This window comes from Macrobrachium rosenbergii, chromosome 49, assembly GCF_040412425.1.
Source record: "Macrobrachium rosenbergii isolate ZJJX-2024 chromosome 49, ASM4041242v1, whole genome shotgun sequence".
NCBI classification, from domain to species: domain Eukaryota; kingdom Metazoa; phylum Arthropoda; class Malacostraca; order Decapoda; family Palaemonidae; genus Macrobrachium; species Macrobrachium rosenbergii.
In genome coordinates this window covers 9112639-9135417 of record NC_089789.1, presented here as the reverse complement: position 1 = coordinate 9135417, position 22779 = coordinate 9112639, and the positions used below count along the sequence as shown (strand labels likewise).

Here is a 22779-nt window from a genome sequence, read left to right as displayed (position 1 = left end):
CACCCATGCTAAGGGATCTGGCACTGGCGAGCATACGAGAGGAAGTCGGTGATTCCTGGAGGATGCAAATAGATGTATCATGGGTTTCCCCAAGACCTTCCACAGACACAGACAAGCTAACGGAACTAATGTCCATTCTGTGGGAAGGACCTGTTTCTGACAGCTCAATTCGTCCACCAGAACACTGAGTTTCCCTTGGATAAAGCATATTACAACTTGCGTGTTGTTCTGGTGTAACCAGAGAAGAAGAACCCTTGCGGTTTTGTACAGGAGAAAGAGTGAGTCCCCCCTTGTTTCCTGATGTACGCCAGTGCAGTCGTGCTGTCTGAATGCACTGCTATAGTCTTTCCGCGCACTTCTCAGGCAAAGCACTGTGGAGCCTACAAATATAGCCCGTGACTCCTTCACATTGATATGATCACTGTTGCTTGAAGTGTCTGAAAGAACTCTGGGGCTGGGAGCTCAGAAGGGAAGAGATTTCCTTTTGTTAGCCTCTTCATGGAGACTCCACTAGCAAGAAGATCCTCTTTGATTTCCACACAGTTATGAGACACAAATGAGTCTTAGGACTTGCTCATAGGTATAGAAGTTTGGCTCTTGGGAAGAGTGAAGAGAGTCTCAGTGTAATCTTCCCAGACAGATGAGGGTACCTAGAAGGTCATCCATTGATTGGCTGAGCAAGAATCTAGTTCCAAAAACTCGTTTAATGTCTGAGGACACTTGTCTATTCTCTTCGGGACTGGGAAAACCCGATAATCCTGAGTGTTGATCATCATTCTAAATAAGGGAATCTCTGAGAAGGATTCGAGGAGAGACTTGTCTGACTGATGAGACCACCCAGAGTCCTGGGCCAGGAGAAGAGTTCTGCGAATGTCCTCCGTACACTGAACTTCCGAGCAGAAACGTAGTAACCAGTTGTCGAGTTATAGAGAGATCTTTATCCCCATCAGGTGAAGCCACTTTGCGAGGGGAGCTAATACCCTGGTAAACGCTTGAGGGGCAGTCGAGAGACCGCAATTGGAACACCATGCCCTGAAACAGAAACCTGGTGCTCTCCAAACAGGATGGCGCTGGAATATGAAAGTACTGCGTCCTGCATGTCGATGGACGCCATCCATTCTCCCTGGCGAATGGATGCTAGAACTGACTGGTTTGTTTCCATCTTGAAGTCTGTCTTTTTGACAAAGACATTCGGTGCACTTATGTCCAAAACAGGTCTCCAGCCCCCCAATGACTTGGGTATTACAATGAGACGGTTGCAGAATCCTGGAGAATGAATGTCCTCTACTACCTCTATATCTTCTTTCTAGACAAGACTGCGACCTCTAGCAAAGGCAGCAAATCTCTCTGAGCCTGGAAGTAATCCATCAAATGTGACAGGCTTGAGGACTAGGGGAGGTTTTGTTCCTAAGGGGATAAGCGTAGCCTTTAGGACTGATACTATTCAGGATTCCGCTCCTTTCTGTTCCCCGTTCCCAAAGGGAGGAGCTGTGCTCCCTACCTGTCACGGACACTATCATACTTATTGGTGGAAGATTTAGAGGAAGACCTGTTGATGGGCACAGCAGAGCGGGTACTTGTTGTCCTAATGTAGTATACGGTCTAGAACTGGAGCTCCAAAAGGAGTAGTCTGCAGAGGAGTCGAAGATCTGGGAGGAAGAGCCGAAGAAACCTTAGGGCATCTCGCAGATAGGGAGAGCAGGTCCTGAGTGCTCTTTTTCTGCAGGTCAGAGGCAATGTCTAATACTGTAGCCTGAGCAAAAAGATGCATCTTGTCCAAGGGGGAGAAGAGAAGAGCTGACCTCTGAGACAGAGTTGAAATTTTCTCTAGCCTAACCTATCCTTAAATTATTCAATTATGTGATCCACTCACCTGTTCACGTTGTTCTTTTTACTCTATGCAGTCCAGCTTACGACAACAAAACCTGAAACAGACTTACAACCCAACCATGCGGCCACAACCTTCAGAGAGCTCTCTCTACCTCCACCATGCTTTAACACTCCAGCTCCTTGTTTGTTTGTTTTCTCCTCCCGCCATTTACGTCCTGTAGCGTCACTTCCTATGACGTCACAACAATAACATGCTCTTTAAACATAAGAGATGCTATGCTATAAAAACATCTTATAAAATTAAACATGTGCCTTCTTTTTATACATTCATAATACCATACCTTCATCAATACTGAAAATAAAATAATGACTCTTATAAACTAACATACAATCAAAGTGACTCCTTTTGATGTAAAGAACAACTTACAGTTCTCTTTTCTTGAGGACACCCATGGCGCAAAGACCAGCCTGCCACCATTTCTTTAACATAAACTCCCGCCCTTGTTTGTTTACATTTTTTCTCCCTCCCGCTATTTTTGTCCTATGACGTCACTTCCTATGACGTACAACAATAGCATACTTTTAAACATAAGGAATGCTTTGCTATAAAACGTCTTATAAAATTAAACGTGCTTTCTTTTTATACATTTTGTAATGCCCATACCACTTCATCAATGCAGAAAATAAAAATAAAATAATGACTAACTTATAAAACTAACTTGAGTCCTCCTTCTACTTCGCTCAGCGCCTTATTCGCTGAGGAGGAGAGAACCAGTTTAGATAACTTCAAAGAACCAGCTGAGGGAGCTTCCATAAAAAAAAGTCGAAGCATGAGAGGAGGGAGTCACTGGCAAAAAGAAGCTTGGAAAGGTGGCTAACAGGAACCTCAATAAAGCAGAGTACGACCTCGTCTTCAGAAGAAACAGGAGAAAGCGATAAGTCCGCTGTTGTCTGAGATGTTGGAGGTGCTTTCTGAAGCAAACTTAAAATGTTATCTAGCTTCCTCTGGATCGGAACAACCAGAGGAACACTATGAAAAGGTGGAGGAGTGGGTGCCAACGGGTGCTCAGGAAGCAATGAAGAAGCAGGAGCCAAAGACAAAACTTGATCGTGAACCGGCGCCAAGGGGCACTCATCTGCAACTGGAAGCTTGGGCACTTCAATGCTAGCTGCTGGCCGCTCAGGGGCTAATTGGAGAGGTGATGGTCTTGGACGCACAACAGCTTATGAAGGGGTTCCCTTGTGTAACGAAGAACGTCTACGCACCACACGGCGCCTCAGCGCCAGACTACGATCGTCATCTGATGCTGAAGAGAATTGCTCCGGGCTACCCCAGTGACTGCAAAAGGGGCACACTGAATCCTTGCCCTTCTTACAAGGCACAGGAAAAGAGATTGCGAAGTCCACTGTGTGCCTTTTCAGGGGGTTTGATTTTTCCACATAGCGCCATGAACGTCTGGGACTAAAATCCTCAGAGCTGGAGGACATACAATGAGCACTCGCTTGAAGGCCTTTCCAACAGCCTTTGGATGCAGTGTGGGATTCATCAACAAACTAAACCAGCCTCCTTTAGGCTACCAGTTTGACTCCTCCCAGGTGCTGGGGAGTATACCACGGACTTTGGCCTAGGAGAATTGGCGGGCTGAACAGCCACCTCCTCCACTACCACTGCACTAGCACTGGGTGCCATGGGGTGCTCTGACTCACTTCTATCCATCAGTACTTTCACTGATGATGCTAATTTAGTGATCGATTGCACAGTTAATTCAAACCACATATTGATTTTCGACTCCAGGCTGACGATTGTGTTGGGATCGGAAACGTCAGAGCCAGGTAAAGGAGAGGTTTGCACAGGTAGAGGAGATGAAACAGGATCAGAAGAAATTATGGGTGCAATTGCATCCAACTAGCTAAGGCTTTACTAGTTTCCCTAGCAATAGCTTTTCTCTTCCTATCTCTAGCCACTCTCTTAAGATGCGAATCTAAAGTTTTCCACCTCTTTGAATCCCAATCACTACATTCCTCACATAAAAAATCAACTGAACACGTTTGTCCCCTACACTGAATACAAATAGTGTGAGAGTCATAAGATTCCTTAGTAAGTCTAGTGTTGCAGCCTTAGCTATAATGCCTAATACTGGAACTACTAGTGTAAGACATCATGGAAAAAATCAGACGAGTCCAAAAAACGGGCAAAAAATTTGTAAACCGATGATCAAAATTCAATGAATACTAACTAAACTGTGCCGAAAGGCTACGAAAATAAATACTTCACCAATTGTAGATAAGAACAGAACAGACAACCAGTAAACTATAAATTTCAAAATTCAAGCTGCTGCCAACCACAGTACTTCAACCACAGCTGGCAGAAACAATAGAAACTCTTTGCTATGTTGTACCTATTCTTCCCCCAAAAGTGGGTGGGGCATGTTGACATAACCAAAACAAACTAGTGTGACCACAATTCCAAAATTTTAAGCTGCCAGTTAAAAGAAAATGACATTTTTGTAATAAAATAAAGTTTTATATACTTAACAAATAATCAAATAGCTATAGTTTCTATGTTACGCAGCAGCTCAAAATTCAAAATTCGAGGTAACGCCCTTTTGTTTTGGGTGTAGGTATACTGCCCTGGCCACTTTCAGGGAAGATTAGGTACAGCATAGCTAAAGAGCTCAATTCGTTTATGCTCTACGTCCATGAGAGGGGAGGAGGGAGGGCTCTGATCATGTAATTATTTGCTAAGTATATATAAAACTTCATTTTATTATATAAATATCATTTTTCTATAAGTAACTTACCAAATAATTACATAGCTGAATCCCACATTGATTGGAGGTGGGATGAATGGACGTATGCTATTCCAAGAAAAAACTGATATGGAGAAGAATTTGGAACAGAAAGTTAGCTAGAATTTTGATATGCTTGTTGTAACCTTACCTGGTGAGGGAGCTACAGCAGATGGGTACTACCTCTGGTTGAAGCTCCTCTCGACCCGACCTGTAGCGGCGTGGCAGTAGAGGGTCACCTCTGCTTGAGTGGGTGCTTTGCAACGTAGGAGGTTATCGCGGGTTGCCAAAGCTTACAATCCAAAAAGGACACATAATTAATATGTGTATGTGCCCTTGCCCTGGGCACAGTACAACAGAAAACAAAGACCAGATAAAATTAACCTACACCACAAAATTTAATCAAATCCATAAAAACACGGATTGGTGACACTCACAACTCAGTGCTTACCAGACTTCCCAAGAAGTGCAACTATCCTTATTCAAGGAGGGTGGATAGAGGAAAAAGGTGTCCCTCCTATCCTTCATCCCCCAATACAGTAATACCTCGATCTTACACTATTCGAGTTGCGCAAATTCACAGACACAAGAACTTTTCATTGGATCCTAACTAATTGTCATACGCGATTTTTTCACAGACCTGCAACATTTGTGAATCCGAGAGAGAGAGAGAGAGAGAGAGAGAGAGAGAGAGAGAGAGAGAGAGAGAGAGAGAGAGAGAGAGAGAGAGATTGTCCTTACTTGAAATTATTTATGTATTCGGAGAGAGAGAGAGAGAGAGAGAGAGAGAGAGAGAGAGAGAGAGAGAGAGAGAGAGAGAGAGAGAGAGAGAGAGAGAGAGATTGTCCTTATTTGAAATATAAAGTTAAATTATTTATGAATTATTTAGAGAGGAGAGAGAGAGAGAGAGAGAGAGTACCAGAAATCTCTTGACACGCTGAGGGCAACGATTGACACGTCTAACAGCTTTGCCCTCTTCAAAGGTTTCTCAAAAGATCGAGAGATTATATTTGTTTGTTTAAAATACCATATAATTTACTATAGAAATGTATAAATTTTGTAATTACAGTTTTTTATTATTATTATTATTATTATTTGAAAAGCAGTACTTATTATTAGGTAAATTATTTATTTATCATGCAAAACAAACATATACATGTAAACATAAAAATTCTCTCATCTCAGCAAGAGATGAGAGAATTTTTATGGTTACATGTATATGTTTATTTGTTTTGTATGACAAAATAAATGATCTACCTAATAATAAGTAGTAATTTTCAAATAATAAGATTAATAAGATTAAATAATAATAACAATATAACAGTAATTACAAAATTTATACATTTCTATAGTAAATTATGTGATATTTTAAACAAATATAATTTCCCTATCTTTTGAGAAACCTTTGAAGAGAGGGGCCAGGGCAAAGCTGTCAGACGTGTCAATCATTGCCCTCAGCATGTCAAAAGATCTCTGGTACTATCTCTCTCTCTCTCTCTTTTCCTTCATAAACCATGACTTTCCATCTTTTGATATCTAACCTAAGAATAACTTCTCTCTCTCTCCCTCACATTATTCTCCTTGTCTCTGTAATAATTCATAAATAATTTAACTTGATATTTAAAGTAAGAACAAAGAATAATCTCTCTCTTTTGTTCGCAGTTAGCGCTCACACATTTTACAAATTATTTCTCTGTACGTCTTTACCTGTACAGTAGATAGTTTAGATTTATCTAATTTTACCTGTACGGTAGAAATGCGTTAAGTGTGGCAAATACGTTCTAAAACATAGAGACATAATAACTAATAGTTGTATTAGCCCAAATAAAAAGAGGTTGAGAAGACTTCTAAAAATAGATAGACGGAAAGGGGGAGAGAGAAATTCTCTTCCTACTCTCTATTTTTATGTCATCCATTTATTTTTTTTGAAGGGTAATGTATTAAGCTAACTTTTAAATGAAATTACAATAACTTTAATTTCATCTAAAAGTTAGCTTAATGATTTGGGAGCATGATAAGGGTCATATTTAATGTTTAAACTTTAGAAATAAGCATTTATTAGCATTTTTAGATACTGTGCCAAGCTTGATTAGGGTCATATTTAGTGTTTAAACTTTAGAAATAAGCATTTATTAGCATTTTTAGAGACCGTGCCAAGCTTACGCGAAAATTCGCCTTGCGCGAGGGGTTCTGGAACCTAACCTCGCATAAGTTCAGGGTATGACTGTACCATGCCAGCTGTGAAGAACGGACCTAAAGTACTGCATTTTTCTTATACCGTTTCGATATCCCATGCGTAGAACATGGCAAACAGTGACTTGCACCTCCAAAATGTTGACTGCAAGATTGAAGAGAGAGACAGATTACATCTGAATGCCAAGGACGTAGCCACCGCTCTTATTTCATAAGCTTTTACTTTGCAAAGGGTAGTAAATCATTCTGAACCCCCAAATGTGCTTCCGAAATCACAGACCTTAAAAAGAATGTTAATGCATTCTTGGACAATGGACGGCTGGGGTCTTTCAGAGAACACCAAAGATTTGAGGAGGAACCTCTAAGACTTTTGGTTCTTTCTAGGTATACTCTTAAGGCTCTTACGAACAGAGGATTTTCTCTTGATCGGATGGACCAAGTAATTTGGATAGGCTCTTGATTGAAGAGGAACACAGCCATGTATAGTCGGGTCCTCATTCTTGGCCAAGAAACCCAAAATCAGTGAGTATACAGTGTTGCCTTGAGAAAAGCCTACCCTTTTATTGATGGCATGTAGCTCACTAGCTCTCCTAGCTGTAGCTGATGTCATCAAGAAGGTCTTCTTCCTTAGATTCCTAAGTGAGGATGACTCCCAAGGTTCACACAGCAATCCTGACAGCCATTTAAGGACAACATCCAAGTTCCAAGCGACTTCTGAAGGTTTTGCTTGCTTACTAGTACTAAAAAACTTTATTAAATCGCTGATGTCTTGATTTGAAGACATGTCCACTCCTCTATGTTTGAATACGAAACTCAACATTGCTCTGTAACCCTTGATAATAGATGTTGCAAGTCCTTTTGAGGTCCTAAGATGTAACAGAAAATCTGCAATCTGAGAAGAGGAGATATTTTGCTCCCAGCACCCTTCCGAAAAACTCTCCACTTGGCTGCAGCAGAAGATCGTCGCCTACACTTAGCAATGGCTTCTGCAGCATTCCTTGAAAAACCTTTCGCTCTGACAAGCTCCCTGACAGTCTGAAGCCTGTCAGAGCAAGAATGGATAACCCTAGATGGAATCTGTGAAAGTGTGGCTGTTTGAGAAGATTTCTCCTCTGAGGAAGTAGCCTTGGGAAGTCTGTCAGTAGACTTAGGAGATCTGGGAACCACTCCTTGTGCAGCCAAAAAGGAGTGACTAGGGTCATCGACACGTTGCGGTGTGTGTTGAACTTTTTCAATATGTCCCTCACCATGCTGAAGGGAGGGAAGGCATAAAGGTCGAGATCCGACCAGTCCTGCAGCATGGCATCTGTCGCCCACGCCTGCGGATCTGGAGCCAGGAACAATACAGAGGAAGACGATGGTTCCTCGACATCGCAAACAGGTCTATCGACAGCTTTCCCCACAGCTTCCACAGGTTGGTGCACACCTGTGGACTGAGTGTCCACTCCTTTGGTAGAACCTGTTTGCCACAACTCAATTCGTCCACCAGGACGTTCATTCTCCCCTGAATGAAGCGAGTCACCACTTGGGTCTCGTTGCTTAGTGCCCACAGAAGAAAATCCTTGGTCGCTTTGTAGAGTGAAAAAAAATGAGTGCCTCCTTGGTTCTTGACATAAGCAAGGGTGGTCATGCTATCCAAATGGACCGCCACTGTCTTGTTGAAAGTCTGCGTTGCAAAATGCTGAAGTGCAAGATGAATAGCCTTCAATTCTTTTACATTGATGTGGAGGTTTCTTTCCGCTGGAGACCATGTTCCTGAAACCTCCATACTGTTGAGAAGAGCTCCCCAACCCAGTTCTGAAGTGTCTGAGTATAACGTTAGGTCCGGGTTCATTGGAGCCAGAGACTTTCCTGTGGCGAATCTGTCCTTCATCAGCCATCACCGAAGGTCCTCTTTGATCTTGGGAGTGATGTTGAAGATGAACGAATCCAGGAACGACTTCCTTTGCCAACTGGTCTTGAGGTAAAATTGCAGCACCCTTGTGTGTAGCCTGCTCAATGGAACAAACTTCTCTATGGAAGAGAGGGTTCCCAGGAGATTCATCCATGCATTGGCTGAGCAGGAGGGGCGAGCTATGAAGTCTTGGACCTTTCTGAGACAATTTAGGATCCTTTGTTGGGACGGAAAAGCCTGAAAACTCAGAACATCTATCATTATCCCCAAATATAGAATAGACTGAGTCGGGACTAGCTGAGGCTTCTTGAAATTTATTAAAAGTCCTAGATCTTGAGCAAGTCGAAGTGTTTTCTGAAGGTCCTCCGTGCACTGAAATCTTGAAGGGGAGCGTAGGAGCCAGTCGTCCAAGTACAGAGAAATGTTTATCCCCCATGAGATATAGCCATTTTGCTAGGGGAGCGAGTACTCGAGTAAAGACTTGAGGAGCCGTGGAGAGGCTGAAGCACAGTGCCAGAAACTGGAAGACTGTCCTGGAACATGAATCTCAGATACTTCCTGGAATCTGGGAGAACTGGAACGTGGAAGTACGCATCTTGCATGTCGATTGTGACCATCCAGTCCCCCTAGATGGCTGACAATACCGACTGGCTTGTCTCCATTTTGAACTTCGTTGTTTGAACAAAGAGGTTCAGGGCACTGACGTCCAGGGCAGGTCTCTATCCTTCCGATGACTTGGGAACTAGAAGAGGCAGTTGTAGAACCCCTCCATGTCTGCATCCTTGACTACTTCCACGGCTTTTTTCTCTAGGAGAGCTGACACTTCCCAAGATAGGGCCGAAAAACCTCTCCGAGCCTACTGAGTAGGCTGTTAAGCTGATGGGAGAGGTTACTAAGGGAGGTTTCTCCCTGAAAGGGATTGCATAGCCCTCTTTCAAGACCTTCAACACCCACGGCTCCACATTTCCTGTTCCTCCACTCGGTCCAGAAATGAAAAAGTCTTGCTCCCACTGGAACACGGATGACAGACAACTCACTTGACAGGTTTCTTGGCGGATCTGGAAGTTTGGAGGTTGGAGCTAGGTCGGGACTGGAATCGACCTCTATTACTTCGAAAGGGCTGTTGTTGCAAAGGCAACGACGTTTTAGCAGATGAGGTAGTTGCAGTGGCTCGTGCGGAGAACCTAGTCCTTTTGGTAGACTGAGCAAGAAGGTCCCGTATCGGCTTCTTCTGGAGCTCTACTGATACACGTTCCAGGGTGTCCTGCGGGAATAAACTGTTCTTGTCTAAGGGTGCAAAAAGAAGGGAAGAACGCTGAGATGGGGTGACTCCCTTCACCGTAAATGAGCACCACAAATCTCGTTTCTTAAAGACTCCTGTGGTGAAGATGGTCGCCAACTCTTGTGCTCCATCCCTTACAGCTCTATCAGCACAAGCCAGAACTCCTAGCCAGTCCGATACGAAGTTTTCTTGAAGAGTCCTACAGTCTTCTATTTTCTTAGCAAGAGCTCCAACAGTCCAATCCAGAAAACTGAAGACTTCAAACACTTTAAAGATGTTTTTAAGAAGATGGTCCAACTCCGATGCGGTAAAGAGAATTCTGGCCGAGGAGAAAGCAGAGTGACGCGAAGCATCTATTATACTGGAAAAGTCCCCTTGAGAGAGGGCAGAAACTCCCAAGGACAGCGTACAGAAAACTGCTTTCCTGACATCTCTCTTTTCTGATAACCAGTCGTCAATACGGGCAAAGGCTTTCCTCAAAGATGACAGAACCATACAAGGTAGCCTGGCAGTACCTGAAGGTTGTTGCATCAAGAAGGCCGACCCCGGTAACGTAAGGACGGCTGGAGAAGAACGATGGGTAGCAGATCAGGAAATACCTGTGCAGCGCCAAGTAGTTCGATGTAGGGTTGTACTTCTACTGGTTCCTCAGCGGAGGAAACGGATGATCCTGGTGGGTCCACGGGTTCTTGAACTACAGGAGCTGGTTTCTGAAGGCTTAGAACTTTGTTTAGTTGAAGTTGAAGCGGTGTCAATGAAGGGTCTTGGACAACTGAAGAAAACCCACCTGAAGTATCAGGTACTGGAAGCTCTCCTTGCGGGACCGCGTACTTGCTGGAAGGTGGATGAACTTCAAAGGAAGCGCTCACAGACATTGAACGCTCGGGCACTAGGCACCCACTCGCTGTTGGAGCAAACACTGAGCTTTTCAAAACCGCTACACTCTTAGTGGACACTGGGTGGCCAAATGATGGGTACTCGGCGATTTGACGTCCAAAAGCTGAACTACCATACACAGGATCTTCCAATTTGGAACAATTGGACAATGGGCACCCATGAATTGGAAATGTGGGCACTGAACGCTCATGCAATGGGCATCTGGACATAGTGTGCTCATACGATGGGTGCTCAAGAGATGAGAGCTCGAACACTGAACAATCTTCTAGTGGGCGCTCATACCCAACACTATCAGACTCTGGGCACTCGGACACCTTGCGACGATGAAAGGGACTGGCATACACTCTTTTGGGGTTGGAATGCACGTTAAGACACTGAATGGGCACGAAAATCTTTTACTGGTGACTTCCAAAAAATGCACGAAGGGAGGGGGCTACATTCCCTCTCTAAAGCTTGCTTACGAAACAGGGTGAATCAATTTCCAATGAAGCGCCTGGCCTTTTCAATGACCTAGAAACTTTTGTAAACTGACCACTGCGCTTATTGGCTCCGAGAGAGTCTGAATCACTAGATGACAGGGCATGTACAGCCATACGGACACCTTTCCAATGGTGGTCCTCCACAGCCAGGGATTGGTGGACAACAGGCTCGGATGAGGCGACGACTGCTCGTGGGCAAACCGCAGTGACCTCCCTTGGACTGCCAGTTTGCTTCCTCCCTTGTGAACAAGGGGAGTTTAGTAGGGATCTTGGTCTAAGAGCATCAGTGGGACAAACAGCCGGCCCCTCCACTGACACTGTACTCGCCACTACATCAACACTATTAAATTTGTCCATCAGGACCTTCACAGAATTACCAATCTTGGAAACAGTATTAACAAACAAATTAAATTTCTGATCTATTCGTGCTTCTAAGCTGGCAAAGGCATTGGGTTCAGCAGAATGAGAGCTAGGTAATGGAATAACAGGAAAAGCTGGAGGACCGGAAATGGGAGAAAAAGCCGTCATAGGTGTTGATGGGATAGGCAGAGCAGTGATATGAACTCTTGGAGAATGAACTGCACTAGCGGAAGCCTTAGCTTCAGCCCTAGCTGTAGCTTTCCTCAGTTGGTCATGCTGTAATTTGTCTAAGTGGGTCTGTAAAGTCTTTCACTTCCCCTTATCCCAGTCCTTACATTCTTCACAATCAAGATCAGGAGAGCAATTTTGCTCCCTGCAAGAACTACAAATGGTATGAGAGTCATATTTTGCTGAAGTGAGTCTAGTTTTGCAGCCTTTGCTGCAATACCTAATGCTAGACAAACTAGTGTCAGACATAATTAGTCTAAAGTCCAATCGGGAAAGTCACAATTGAAAAAAAATACCAGAATTCCAGCTAAGCTAAATAGCTGCGATACCAAAAGCAAAGGGTACTTCACCAAAAGACGATCTCCGACCATCTGGTGAAAACGAATCTAGAGCGGCTAATAACCAGTGTTAAGCCATTAGCCGGCTGAAATGAATTGAGCTCTTTAGCTACGTTGTACTTATCCTTCCCCGAAAGTGGGCGGGACAGTATATCTACACCCAAAACAAAAGAGCACTACCATGAATTTTGAATTTTGAGCTGCTGTTTAAAGTAGAAACTATAGCTATGTACTTATTTGGTAAGTTACTTATATAAAACTAATAGCTATGTAATTACTGGGTAAGTTACTTATATAAAATTATTCTTTCTTGTCCTCTAAAGTTCATTTGATTTTAATTTTAAGCCCCTAGCAGAAGTCTAATTTGATTTGGACTTTACTTACTTTCAATTCTACTTTACCTCAGCACTGGAGTCCTGCTCTCCATCTTCGAGTTTTTGATTAGATACACAATATATGAATGATCATACATAAAATATATGAACAAACATGAGAAACACTTCCTCATCCATACATTACTTACCGACATGCGAGACATTTTCTCAGCCAAAGTTTTCTCTCTCAATGAAGACTGTACAGCTTCATCTATTCTCTGAGGATGGAGCACCATGCATATGGCAAGAAGGGTGTACATTTGCTCTGTCTGAAAAAGAAATCACAATTCTTCATAAGTCACAAAATCCAATTGGGTTCAGTGACCTTTGGTTAATGGAATTAAGGTATTTCAAGACTACTGGGTTACATCTGCAAATGTTATTGCTGTTTTTGTTTGACTATTACAATTTATTTTACACTTGTACATGAACAGAGAGGAGTTTGTTTCCTTACCTGTTTATTTATCTGATCATTCTGGTAATTTCTAGTCTGAAACATTGCCTTAGTACGCTGAATGTACACCAAGATGTTTGAGAACGTACGTATAGCATCAGCATATCTTCGCATCATCATGTAAGCAAAACCAACATAATAGTAGGTTGTGATCTGACAAGCTGGCACACGAGAATACATGGACTTCTTGTTCAGCTCAATATTTTCCAGAACCTGCGAAATGAAATGCAAAATTTATCTTACCACACACAAATGCACTTCAGTGCAATTATAGTTACAACTATTACAAAAAGTGCTTCTTTAAAAGTAAAAGTGGTTTTATCCTTATTCATGACCCGTACTCACTCTCATACAACAAGCCAAAAAGTCATTTAGTTTCTTAAGAAACTTTTGTATGTGAAAAAATGGAGTAAAAACAAAACAGAATAAACACAAATACACAAAATATATGTGATCAACTATATACATGTGTCCCTGAAGATCAGTACATCCCAAGACAGTTGAGGGTTTATTAAAAATGTTATGACACAGTTAAAGGTTACAGTATTAGTTATATGGTAAACCATCCTAGGTAAGACAACCTGATGGGTGAGTTAAGATAGGCCCAACTGCTACACATAGCAAACAAACCAAAACAACTGTGAGAGAGAGAGAGAGAGAGAGAGAGAGAGAGAGAGAGAGAGAGAGAGAGAGAGACTACACACTGTACCTTGATAGCTTGGTAATAATCTCCAAGAAGTGAGTGGAGGCGGAGCAGACCAATCAGTGAAAAATATCCCAACATCTTGTACAAAGGATGACGTCCAAACTCTCCAGCAACACTGTCTGGATCTCCACCACTAGTGTATACCTGTAAGCGATTTCTTTAGAATTAAAGGAACCCATAAATGAGTCTTAGTACAGGCAGTACCCGGTTATTGGCGATCCGGTTTTACAGCACTTGTCTAGTGACGACAATAACCGGATTTTCGACAACGATTCCTGGTTATCAGCGCTGGTAACCAGGTTTCAATTGTCTATTATCACGATGACCAACAATTTATCGTCAATACACTGTACTGGAGCGGATCCCTACCGATAACCAGGAACTGCCTCTACTATTTTAAGAAGTCTAAAACAAAAGTAAATTCAACCTCAATCAATACTGTAACAAAAATATCTACTATACAAATTGTCTAATTTTGTGGTGTTCCATTTAGTAAAAGGCTGTACCCAGTCTTATCAGGAGCAGTTACTAAAAATACTAGTCCATTAAGTTAACGGCAAATAAATTTTGGCCCCCATTGTGTACATGCAAAACACTACAGCCTATGAAGTTTTAAGTGTGGATACTCAGCAGTTAAATCTATAATAAGGCAGTTGCAGAAAACGTAAGGTACAAAAGAAAGGATAAGCCACCTCGAGCTGTCTGTTGATATTGCTTTTATCCACAAGACAATGAAGAACATTAAGTACAGAGTGTACATTCCATATCTTTGGGGATTCTTTCAGCAACTCAATCTCAGGTTCACTTTTCTTGCCCAACTTGGACCTGGACTGAGAGAAGGACTGGAACTGGTAGATAAATTCATCAATGATCTCCCAAAGCCACTGGTTGGGAAGCTCTAGAGGAACAGGAGTCTCAGCACCTGAAATATTTTAACATACAAATTAAAAGTACAGGTGTAACACTATACATTGTGACAAACATGATATTTTAATGATAAAATAAGTTTGTTCATACTTACCTGGCAATATATATATAGCTATATTCTCGAAAGGTCCGACAGAATTTCAAATTTCGCGGCAGTCACGCACACAGGCGGTCAGGTGGTTAGTACCCATTCCCGCGCTGGGGCGGTATCAGGAACCATTCCCATTTTCTATTCAGATTTTCTAGGACATGCCACTGACTCCTGAGGGGAGGAGGGAGGGCAATATGAATATATATATATCTGCCAGGTAAGTATGAACAAACTTTATTTTATCATTAAATATATTTTGTTCATGAACTTTCCTGCCAGATATATATATATAGCTGAATACCACCTTTGAGAGGGTAGAGACAGCCAAGAAATTAGGAAAAAAACCAATTATTGGTAAAATTATTTTGGTTCCTTATCTGATAGCGTAGCTGACTGAGTGGTTACTGTCACTCTAGTCTGCTTCTCTTTACTAGAGACCCCAGCGAGGTAGTGACCTATATGGCTGGCGACTTCTAGATGATCTGTCAACGGGGCGTGACCACAATGTGACTAGATCATAGACCATACAAAGAGGACAAAGAGCATTACTAACCACTAACCAACACCTAAAGCGTTAGTTTGCAAGGTTGGGAAGACTGCCTCCAGTAGTCGACCCAACAACCATAAAAAAACACAATTAAAAAAAGGGGATAGGATCAGAGTTACCCCTTGTCCCCAAGGTTGCTGAAGCAGCAATGTATGGTCCCAGCTAAAAGCAATTTCGTATGCTACCTAAACATCTTGCCAAGAGTGTGAGGCAAACACCAGAATTGACTTCTCCAAAATGTGGCACTAAAAATGTCACTGAGTACCATATTTTCTTGAACGCCATGGAGGTAGCAACTGCCCTCACCTCGTGAGCGTTAATTCTCAACAACTTGAAGTTGAGTCGTCACAACTAGAGTGTCGTCCTTAATGGCGTCCTAATGAAGAATGCCAGTGCATTCTTCGACATGGGTTTAACTGGTTGCCTCACCAGAACACCATAAAATATCCAAGGGACCACGAGTGTCCTGTGTTCTTTTAAGGTAGTACTTGAGAGCTCTAACTGGACATAGAACTCCCTCAGGTTCCTGTCCAATAAGGTCTGCTAAACCTTTAATTTCAAAGTGTCTAGGCCAGGGTTAGAAGACCTATCATTCTTAGCCAAGAACTTAGGGCTTAAAGAATAGACAGCATTGTGTTCCTTGATAGCCCACATGACGGCCTCGAACTTAGCTCCTCTCTTCTCTTAGCCAGAGCACGTGAGGAATAACGTTTCGAGTAACATCCTTAAGAGATGCAGAGTGGAGAGGCTCAAAAGGACTAAACATCAAAAACTTGAGCACTACGTCCAAGTTCCAAGCAGGGAATCAGCTGAGGAACCTTGGACGTCTTGAAAGAGCTCAAGATCGTGGAGGTCCTTATTGTCAGACAAATCTAATCCTCTGTGTCTGAATACAATCGAAAGCATGCTCCGATAACACTTGATAGTCGGAACTGCTATATCGAGTTTTTCTCTTAAGAAAAGGAGAAAATCCTCAACCTGGCTCACAGTGATAGAGGAAGAGGAAAAGCCCTTCTTTCTACACCAAACTTTGAAGGTTGCTCACTTCGCTAGATATATCCTTTAGATGAAGAACTTCTGGCTCTAGCGATGGCCTGTGCCACCTGGCCAGAAAAACCCCTTCGCTCTGACCAAGTTTCGATAGTCTGAAAGCAGTCAGGTTCAGATGGGGGAGATTCAAAAGATATCTCGTGAAGTGGGTTTTGTATGAGCAGGTCTGCTCTCATAGGAAGAGGGTCCTCGGAACGTCTACCAACCAGAAGAGAAACTCCGAGAACCAGTGGTTCGAAGGCCAAAACATGGGGATGAGAGTCATCCTCGTCCTTGTGAGGCCGCGAACTGCGTATGACTTCTCCCAGAATTTAGAGGGGGAAAAAGGCATAAACATCTATTCCCGTTCAATCCCAGGAAGGGCATCTATCGCAACTGCCCCAGGGTCAGTACAGATGAGCTTTACAGAGGAGCCTCGCTGTTCTTGAGGTCGTGAAAATATCCACAAGATGGCGACCCCAAAATTTCCAAAAATCTTGGCAAACCTCCTGATGAAGGGTCCATTCCTTCGGCAGGAGTTGATGGCGCCAACAGAGCAGGTCTGCTCGAACATTTTCGACCCCTGCAACAAAACTTGTGAGAATCGAAATGTTGCGAGCATAGGCTCAAAGAATAATCTCTCTTGCAAGGCTGAACAGGGAACAAGTAGCCAATTGTCCGAGTTTGCTAGAACTACACGATTGCAAACTTGGACCTCGAAGAATGGAGGAGCTAAAGATAGCCGCCAAATCTTTGAAGTTGATGTGCCAGGACACCTGTTCTCTCTCCAGGTTCCTAACACTTCCTCTCCCTCTAGTGTTGCCCCCAACCTGTTGACGACCCGTCGGAAAAACAACACTAGGTTGGGGTTCAGAAGCTTGAGGGAGATCCCTTTCTGCAATTCCGTTGGATCGAGCCACCACCACAGATCCTCTTTTTATATAAGGAAGAATTCTCAATTCCTCTTTCAAGTCTTCCTTGCTTTGCCAGTTCTCCAACAAAAGAACTGAAGAGGCCTGAGATGCAGACTCCCCAGAAAACAAACTTCTCCAGCGAGGAAATGGTCCCCAGCAGACTCATTCCTTCCTTCACCTAGCATGTTTCCTTTTTCCAAGAAGGCTGAGACTTTCGTACATAGAAGTTGCCGTTCTTGCGGCGGAGGGAGACGCTATAAAAGCCGCTGAATACATCTGAATTCCCAGACACAATGGACAGTGAGGGGATCAGCTGCGATTTTCTCCACAGACCAGAAGTCCCAGGGACTTCACGAGTTGCAAGTCAACTGAAGGTCCTCCAGATACCCTTCGCCCGACGACGCTTCGAATCAACCAGTCGTCCAAGCAGAGTGAGATCCTGGCGTGCGACAGGTGCAACTGCATCAAAAACGTTTTTCATGAGACGATGTAAACACCCTCGGAGCAAAATGAGCGTAACAGCATCTGGTGTTCCCAGGCGGTCACCCATCCAAGTACTGACCAGACCCAACGTTGCTTAACGGCTGATCGGACGAAGCGGTGTTTTCAACGTGGTATGGCCGTTGTGCAAGTCCAAAGCAGAGAGCCCTGAACTGGTGCGTCTAGTCCCCAAGACAACCTGAGATACTTCAACGAACGTGGATGAATTGGGGCGTGAAGATAAGTATCTTGGAGATCCAAAGATACCAAGCAATCCCGGGATGAAGGGCTCCTAGTATTGACTGCGAGGTCTCCATCTTGAACTTTTCCTTCGGACCAAGTTGTTCGACCTGTTGGCGTCCAAGGCGGGTCTCCAGCCTACTGAAAGTTTCGGGACTAGAAACAATCTGTAGTAAAATCCCGGGGAACACCGGAGTCAAGACCTGTTCCACTGCTCTCCGCTCGAACATCTGTTCGAGCAGGTCAAACAATTTTCTGTTTGACAGGAAGGCAGTTGGGAAACAAAAAACAAAAAGGAGGAGACAGGAAGGGAATCAAGTAACCTCTCTCTAACAGTAGGAGGGACCAAACGTCTGCCCTCACTCTTTCCAGGCTTGTGCAAAATGAAGCCTGGTTGCAAAGGGAGTCTGGAGATGAAAGGAGTCACTTGCTACCCTCTTGAGAAGTGACATTCCTTGGGAAAAAAACTCTCTCTCGTGGTGCGGGTCTCGTGTTGCTTCCCATGGAAAGGCCCTTTGTTTTATGCAAACATTTAGCTTTCGTTTACTTTTTGTATCTGAGATCGACGAAGAAAGTCGTTATGAAGGAGATTGTTTGAATGTCGATAACTTTAGTTTTGAGAAAAACGATATTTTTTGCTTCTCTGTGTATTTATTTGCTTTCTGTTACACAGTTTGATGTTTTATGACATATTGAAAAGCCAAAAATAGACCTGCAAAGTAATATAACTTCGCTAAATGAAGCTAAATGAAGCGAGTGTCAAAACACGGCTGAGGTTGGCCAGCGCAACGTCTTACTTAGTCAAGCTCTGAGCTGCTACTGACTGACTGCCACTGACTGCCCTGCGGCATTCCTGTCTTTCGCTGATGCGTACTAGGTCCACAGGGTTGCCATAGATCGCATTAGATATTATTATTTCCTAGCTAAAAGGAAATTACCACCGATATACTGACAATATCATTACATACTGAAAAACAACTAGGGTTACTGTTTTGTTTATAACTTCTAACTGTGGCGAACTTTTAAATAAAACTTTCTGAGAAGATAGTCAGGATATGTATGATGCCATATATAAAATATCCCAGAAAATTTGATTTTCGATTTTTTTCGTCAAACGCTCTTTAAGACAAAGACAACTGCGAGAAGGTGGAGAGAGAGGAGCCGAAAGGTTGAAAAGTCTCAGGAAACAGATCCCTAAGAAAAAGCCAGAGTCTGATAATCAGAGGAAGAAGAAGGCGAAAGAAGTTTCTCTTCATACAAAAGGCTGTGCGAAAGAGGATGTTCTTCCGCTGGCTGGTGGGTCTTGAGTGAGTGGTGAAAGTAGTTCCGGTCGCACGATCGTGGCGGGAACTCGCGAACGAAGAAGTCGTCATTCAACAAATGCGTATAGTAAACATAAAAATGTGGAACGCTTCCACGATTAGCGTGTCATCCTTGCGCAGGGCCATGCTAATCTTTCTGTATCGTTCAATTTTTAGTATATGTACTGCGAAGCAAGTACTGGCTAAATTAAAGGACATCAGATGTTGAAGCGGGTAGTAGTGCGACATGATGAACAACTGGAGCAACAGCGTCAACACAAGACTTGAAGCTATCGGCAAAGCGGCGCGGGCGTCATGGCGTGGCGACAGAGGCTCCGTGGCAAGTACTAGAAGAGAGTCACAGCGTGGCGCGCGCGGCGTCATGGCTAAGCGCGCCCGGCGTCAAGGTGAGCGCGTGAGCGTGAAGAAGCGTGAAGAGCAAGACGCGCTCCTGGGCGAGACAAGAGAAAGGCCAACACCTCAAATCGGGAAGACGAATAGGAAGCCACTAAACACTCTCTCTAGAAGACAGAGCCGCAAAACATCTAGTTCCGGGAAGCGAAGCAGGGAGACGAAGGTGAAAGTCTGTACCTCTTAACAGGCAGATTCAATCTTGAAAGGTTCATGAGAGCATCCAGCTGTTGTTGCAAACCCAACAAAATCTTATGCGTTGGAGAAGCCACTCTCTGAGGAGAAGGGCTGAACCTGAGAGAAGGAAGGGGGCGAGAGACGTATACTTCCTTCCACAGGGGAAGAAGCTCTAGCCCTTGCCTTAAGCGCGACAGGGGGGTCGTATAGCAAAGTCATCATTCGAAAAACATTTTATTCTCTTCTGCAGAGGAATATCCACGCAACTTTCGGGAAGAGTACAAGCGTCTAGAGGAAGAGGGCGTGGCGTCCTCTCCTCTAAGCTTCTCTTAAGAGGGCGAGAGTCCAACCGAGAGCTCCAACCCGAGGGAGGGGCGTGTCGGAGGACGAGAAGCAATCCCTTCAGGATGCGTGCCTGAGCACGATCCCTGGCAGCCTGGGTAGCGTCATCAGGACCTGCCGAAGGGACGCCAGATCGGTGGGAAGCCCCGTAACCCTCATGCGACTTTCGACATGCCCCCTCCCTGGTCCTGGGAGTTCGACAGAGGTCCAGGCCTAGAGGCATTTATAGGGCCGATCTGACGCCCCCTCCACAACACTAGGGGCACTAGCACTAACACTATGCATTTGAATTGCATTCACTTTAGTTTCAAGAGCACGCATTGACTCCACACGAGAGCCAGGGAATTACCTTCTGCAGCAACAAACTACAGGGTTAGTACTAAATTTACTACAGGGTTACTAGTAGGAGAAAACCTGACTGTCCATCTAAGGATGCACTCTAGGGAAGATTTCCTCAGCCTATCACGCTCCAATTTAAGCATATAGGCTTCATATTTCTTCCACTCACCCTCAGACAATCCCACACATTCATTACCGATTATCATAGAGCATTGAACACTTACACATATACATAAAGTGTGAGGAACTATCAAAGTCTTCAATAGCCTCACCTTACATTCACCCAAGCTACAGACTCAATAGCTAGAGGTAAGACATCTTAATTATAAGAAAAGTCAAAAGCAAACTAAAAACCGGTCCACAAAGAGCGTATGCCAAGTCACAGATCCAGTCGAATACCAAAAAAACACCTAAAATACTCAAAAGTGACAACAAATTTCGAAATCCAAATGGCGGAGGAACTGACAACAGGTGTTGACAGTCCGGCGACAGAGAAAAATCTGAATAGAAAATGGGAATGGTTCCTGATACCCGCCTCCCAGCGGCGGGAATGGTACTAACCACCTGCCGGCCACTCGTGCAGCCGCGAAATTTGAAATTCTGTCGGACTTCGAGAATACAGCTATATATATATATCTGGCAGGTAAGTCTCATGAACAAAATCACATTTTATAATTAAAGTTTCATACATACTTACCTCAAATAATTACAGGCTATTGTTCTACTTTTGGCAGCTCAAAATTGAAAATTCTTTTTGTTTTGGGTGTAGTTAAATGCTGTAAACTTCGGGGAAGGATGGGTACAACACAGCTAGCTCAATTCGTCTATGCTCTATGTCCCTTTGGTTGGCTCTGTCCATGTAATTGTTTAGTCCAGTATATATAAAACTTTATTTTATTATAAAATGTCATTTTATATATGTAACTTACCAAATAATTACATAGCTGAATCATTGCCACATTGACAGGAGGTTGGATACATGGACAACTCTACTCAAAAACACTGAGATGGAGATGAATTTGAAACAGAAAATTTAGCTGGCATTAGAAATGCCTGTTGAAAACAAACCTACAAGTGGGGAGTTTGGCAGATTACTGCCTCACCCATAGCTGCTCTTACCTGAAGTGAATGCATAGAGCCTGGATAGCCTCTACTTCAGTGGGACTTTGCAATGTCATTTAAGACAGGTTGCCAAAGCTAACAATCCAAAAGACACATACAAATGTGTGTGTGCCCTTGCCCTGGGCATGGCAACCAGCAACAAAATATGACCATAAAATTAAAACCTACACCACAAACTTAGTTAAAATTCAAACCAACGATTGATTAACGACTCAGTACCAATCAGGCTTCCCAAAGAAAACAACAATCCTCATTCAATGTGGATGGAAAAAACCAAGAAAATCCTCCTATCCCTCTTTGCCCAACACCATGCCAGTCGTGGAGACTCGAAATACGGGCTTAAGAGTACTAGACTTTCATAAATTGTTTCCAATCAAGGAGGTAAACATTGCAAAACAGTTTGCATCTCCAATACATGCATTTTGAGAAAAGACGACAGATTTTTACTTTTAATGGCCAAGGAAGTCTCCACTGCTCACAATTTCAAGAATTTGACCATTTTTGAAAGGAAAGTACATCTTCCTGGATTATACAAAGTGTGACTCAGAAACACAGTTCTTAAAAGAATGGGAAATGACATTCTTAGATAAAGGTGATTAGGTTTTTAACAAACACTACAGATTGGGAAAGGGCCTCCCAAATCTTTGGTTCTTCAGTTTGTCTTTTGTCCAGAGAACAATTGAGGGGGGCAGAGCACTCTTTCCTGATCCGCTTGACCTAGAACCTCAGGCTTTGACTGGAAAGGAAAATAAAGGGTCTTCATTCTTCATTTAAAACCTAAGGTCAATATACAAAGCAGATAGCGTCACCTTAAGAGAAGCCAACTCACTTGGTTGGGCCTGTAACTCGCTAACCCTCTTCACTGTTGCTAAACCATAAGAAAAAGTGTCTTTCTTGTTAGATCTCTAAAAGAAGAGGATTCTAGAGGCTCAAAGGGTGGGCCCAAAAGCTATTTGAAGACAATATCCAAATTCCACGCAAGATCCGAACTTCTGTCTTGCTTACTAGTATTCAGGGACTTTATCAAATCATTTA

At 43.3% G+C, this 22779-nt stretch overlaps 1 protein-coding gene, 1 non-coding gene and 1 pseudogene across 2 annotated transcripts in view; all 3 read right to left on the bottom strand.

Moving 5' to 3' along the window:
- eIF3l (eukaryotic translation initiation factor 3 subunit l) overlaps positions 1 to 22779 on the bottom strand; it is a 248904-nt gene that overhangs the window by 7904 nt on the left and 218221 nt on the right. The window contains 4 exon segments of the mRNA XM_067093244.1: positions 12814 to 12933; positions 13119 to 13331; positions 13828 to 13968; positions 14517 to 14746. Coding sequence (XP_066949345.1) covers positions 12814 to 12933; positions 13119 to 13331; positions 13828 to 13968; positions 14517 to 14746 — 704 coding nt within the window.
- On the bottom strand, positions 17846 to 17960 carry LOC136832466 (5S ribosomal RNA; annotated as a pseudogene).
- Positions 19450 to 19553, bottom strand: LOC136832460 (U6 spliceosomal RNA). Its single transcript, XR_010851225.1, has one exon. It is a non-coding gene; the product is annotated as a U6 spliceosomal RNA (small nuclear RNA).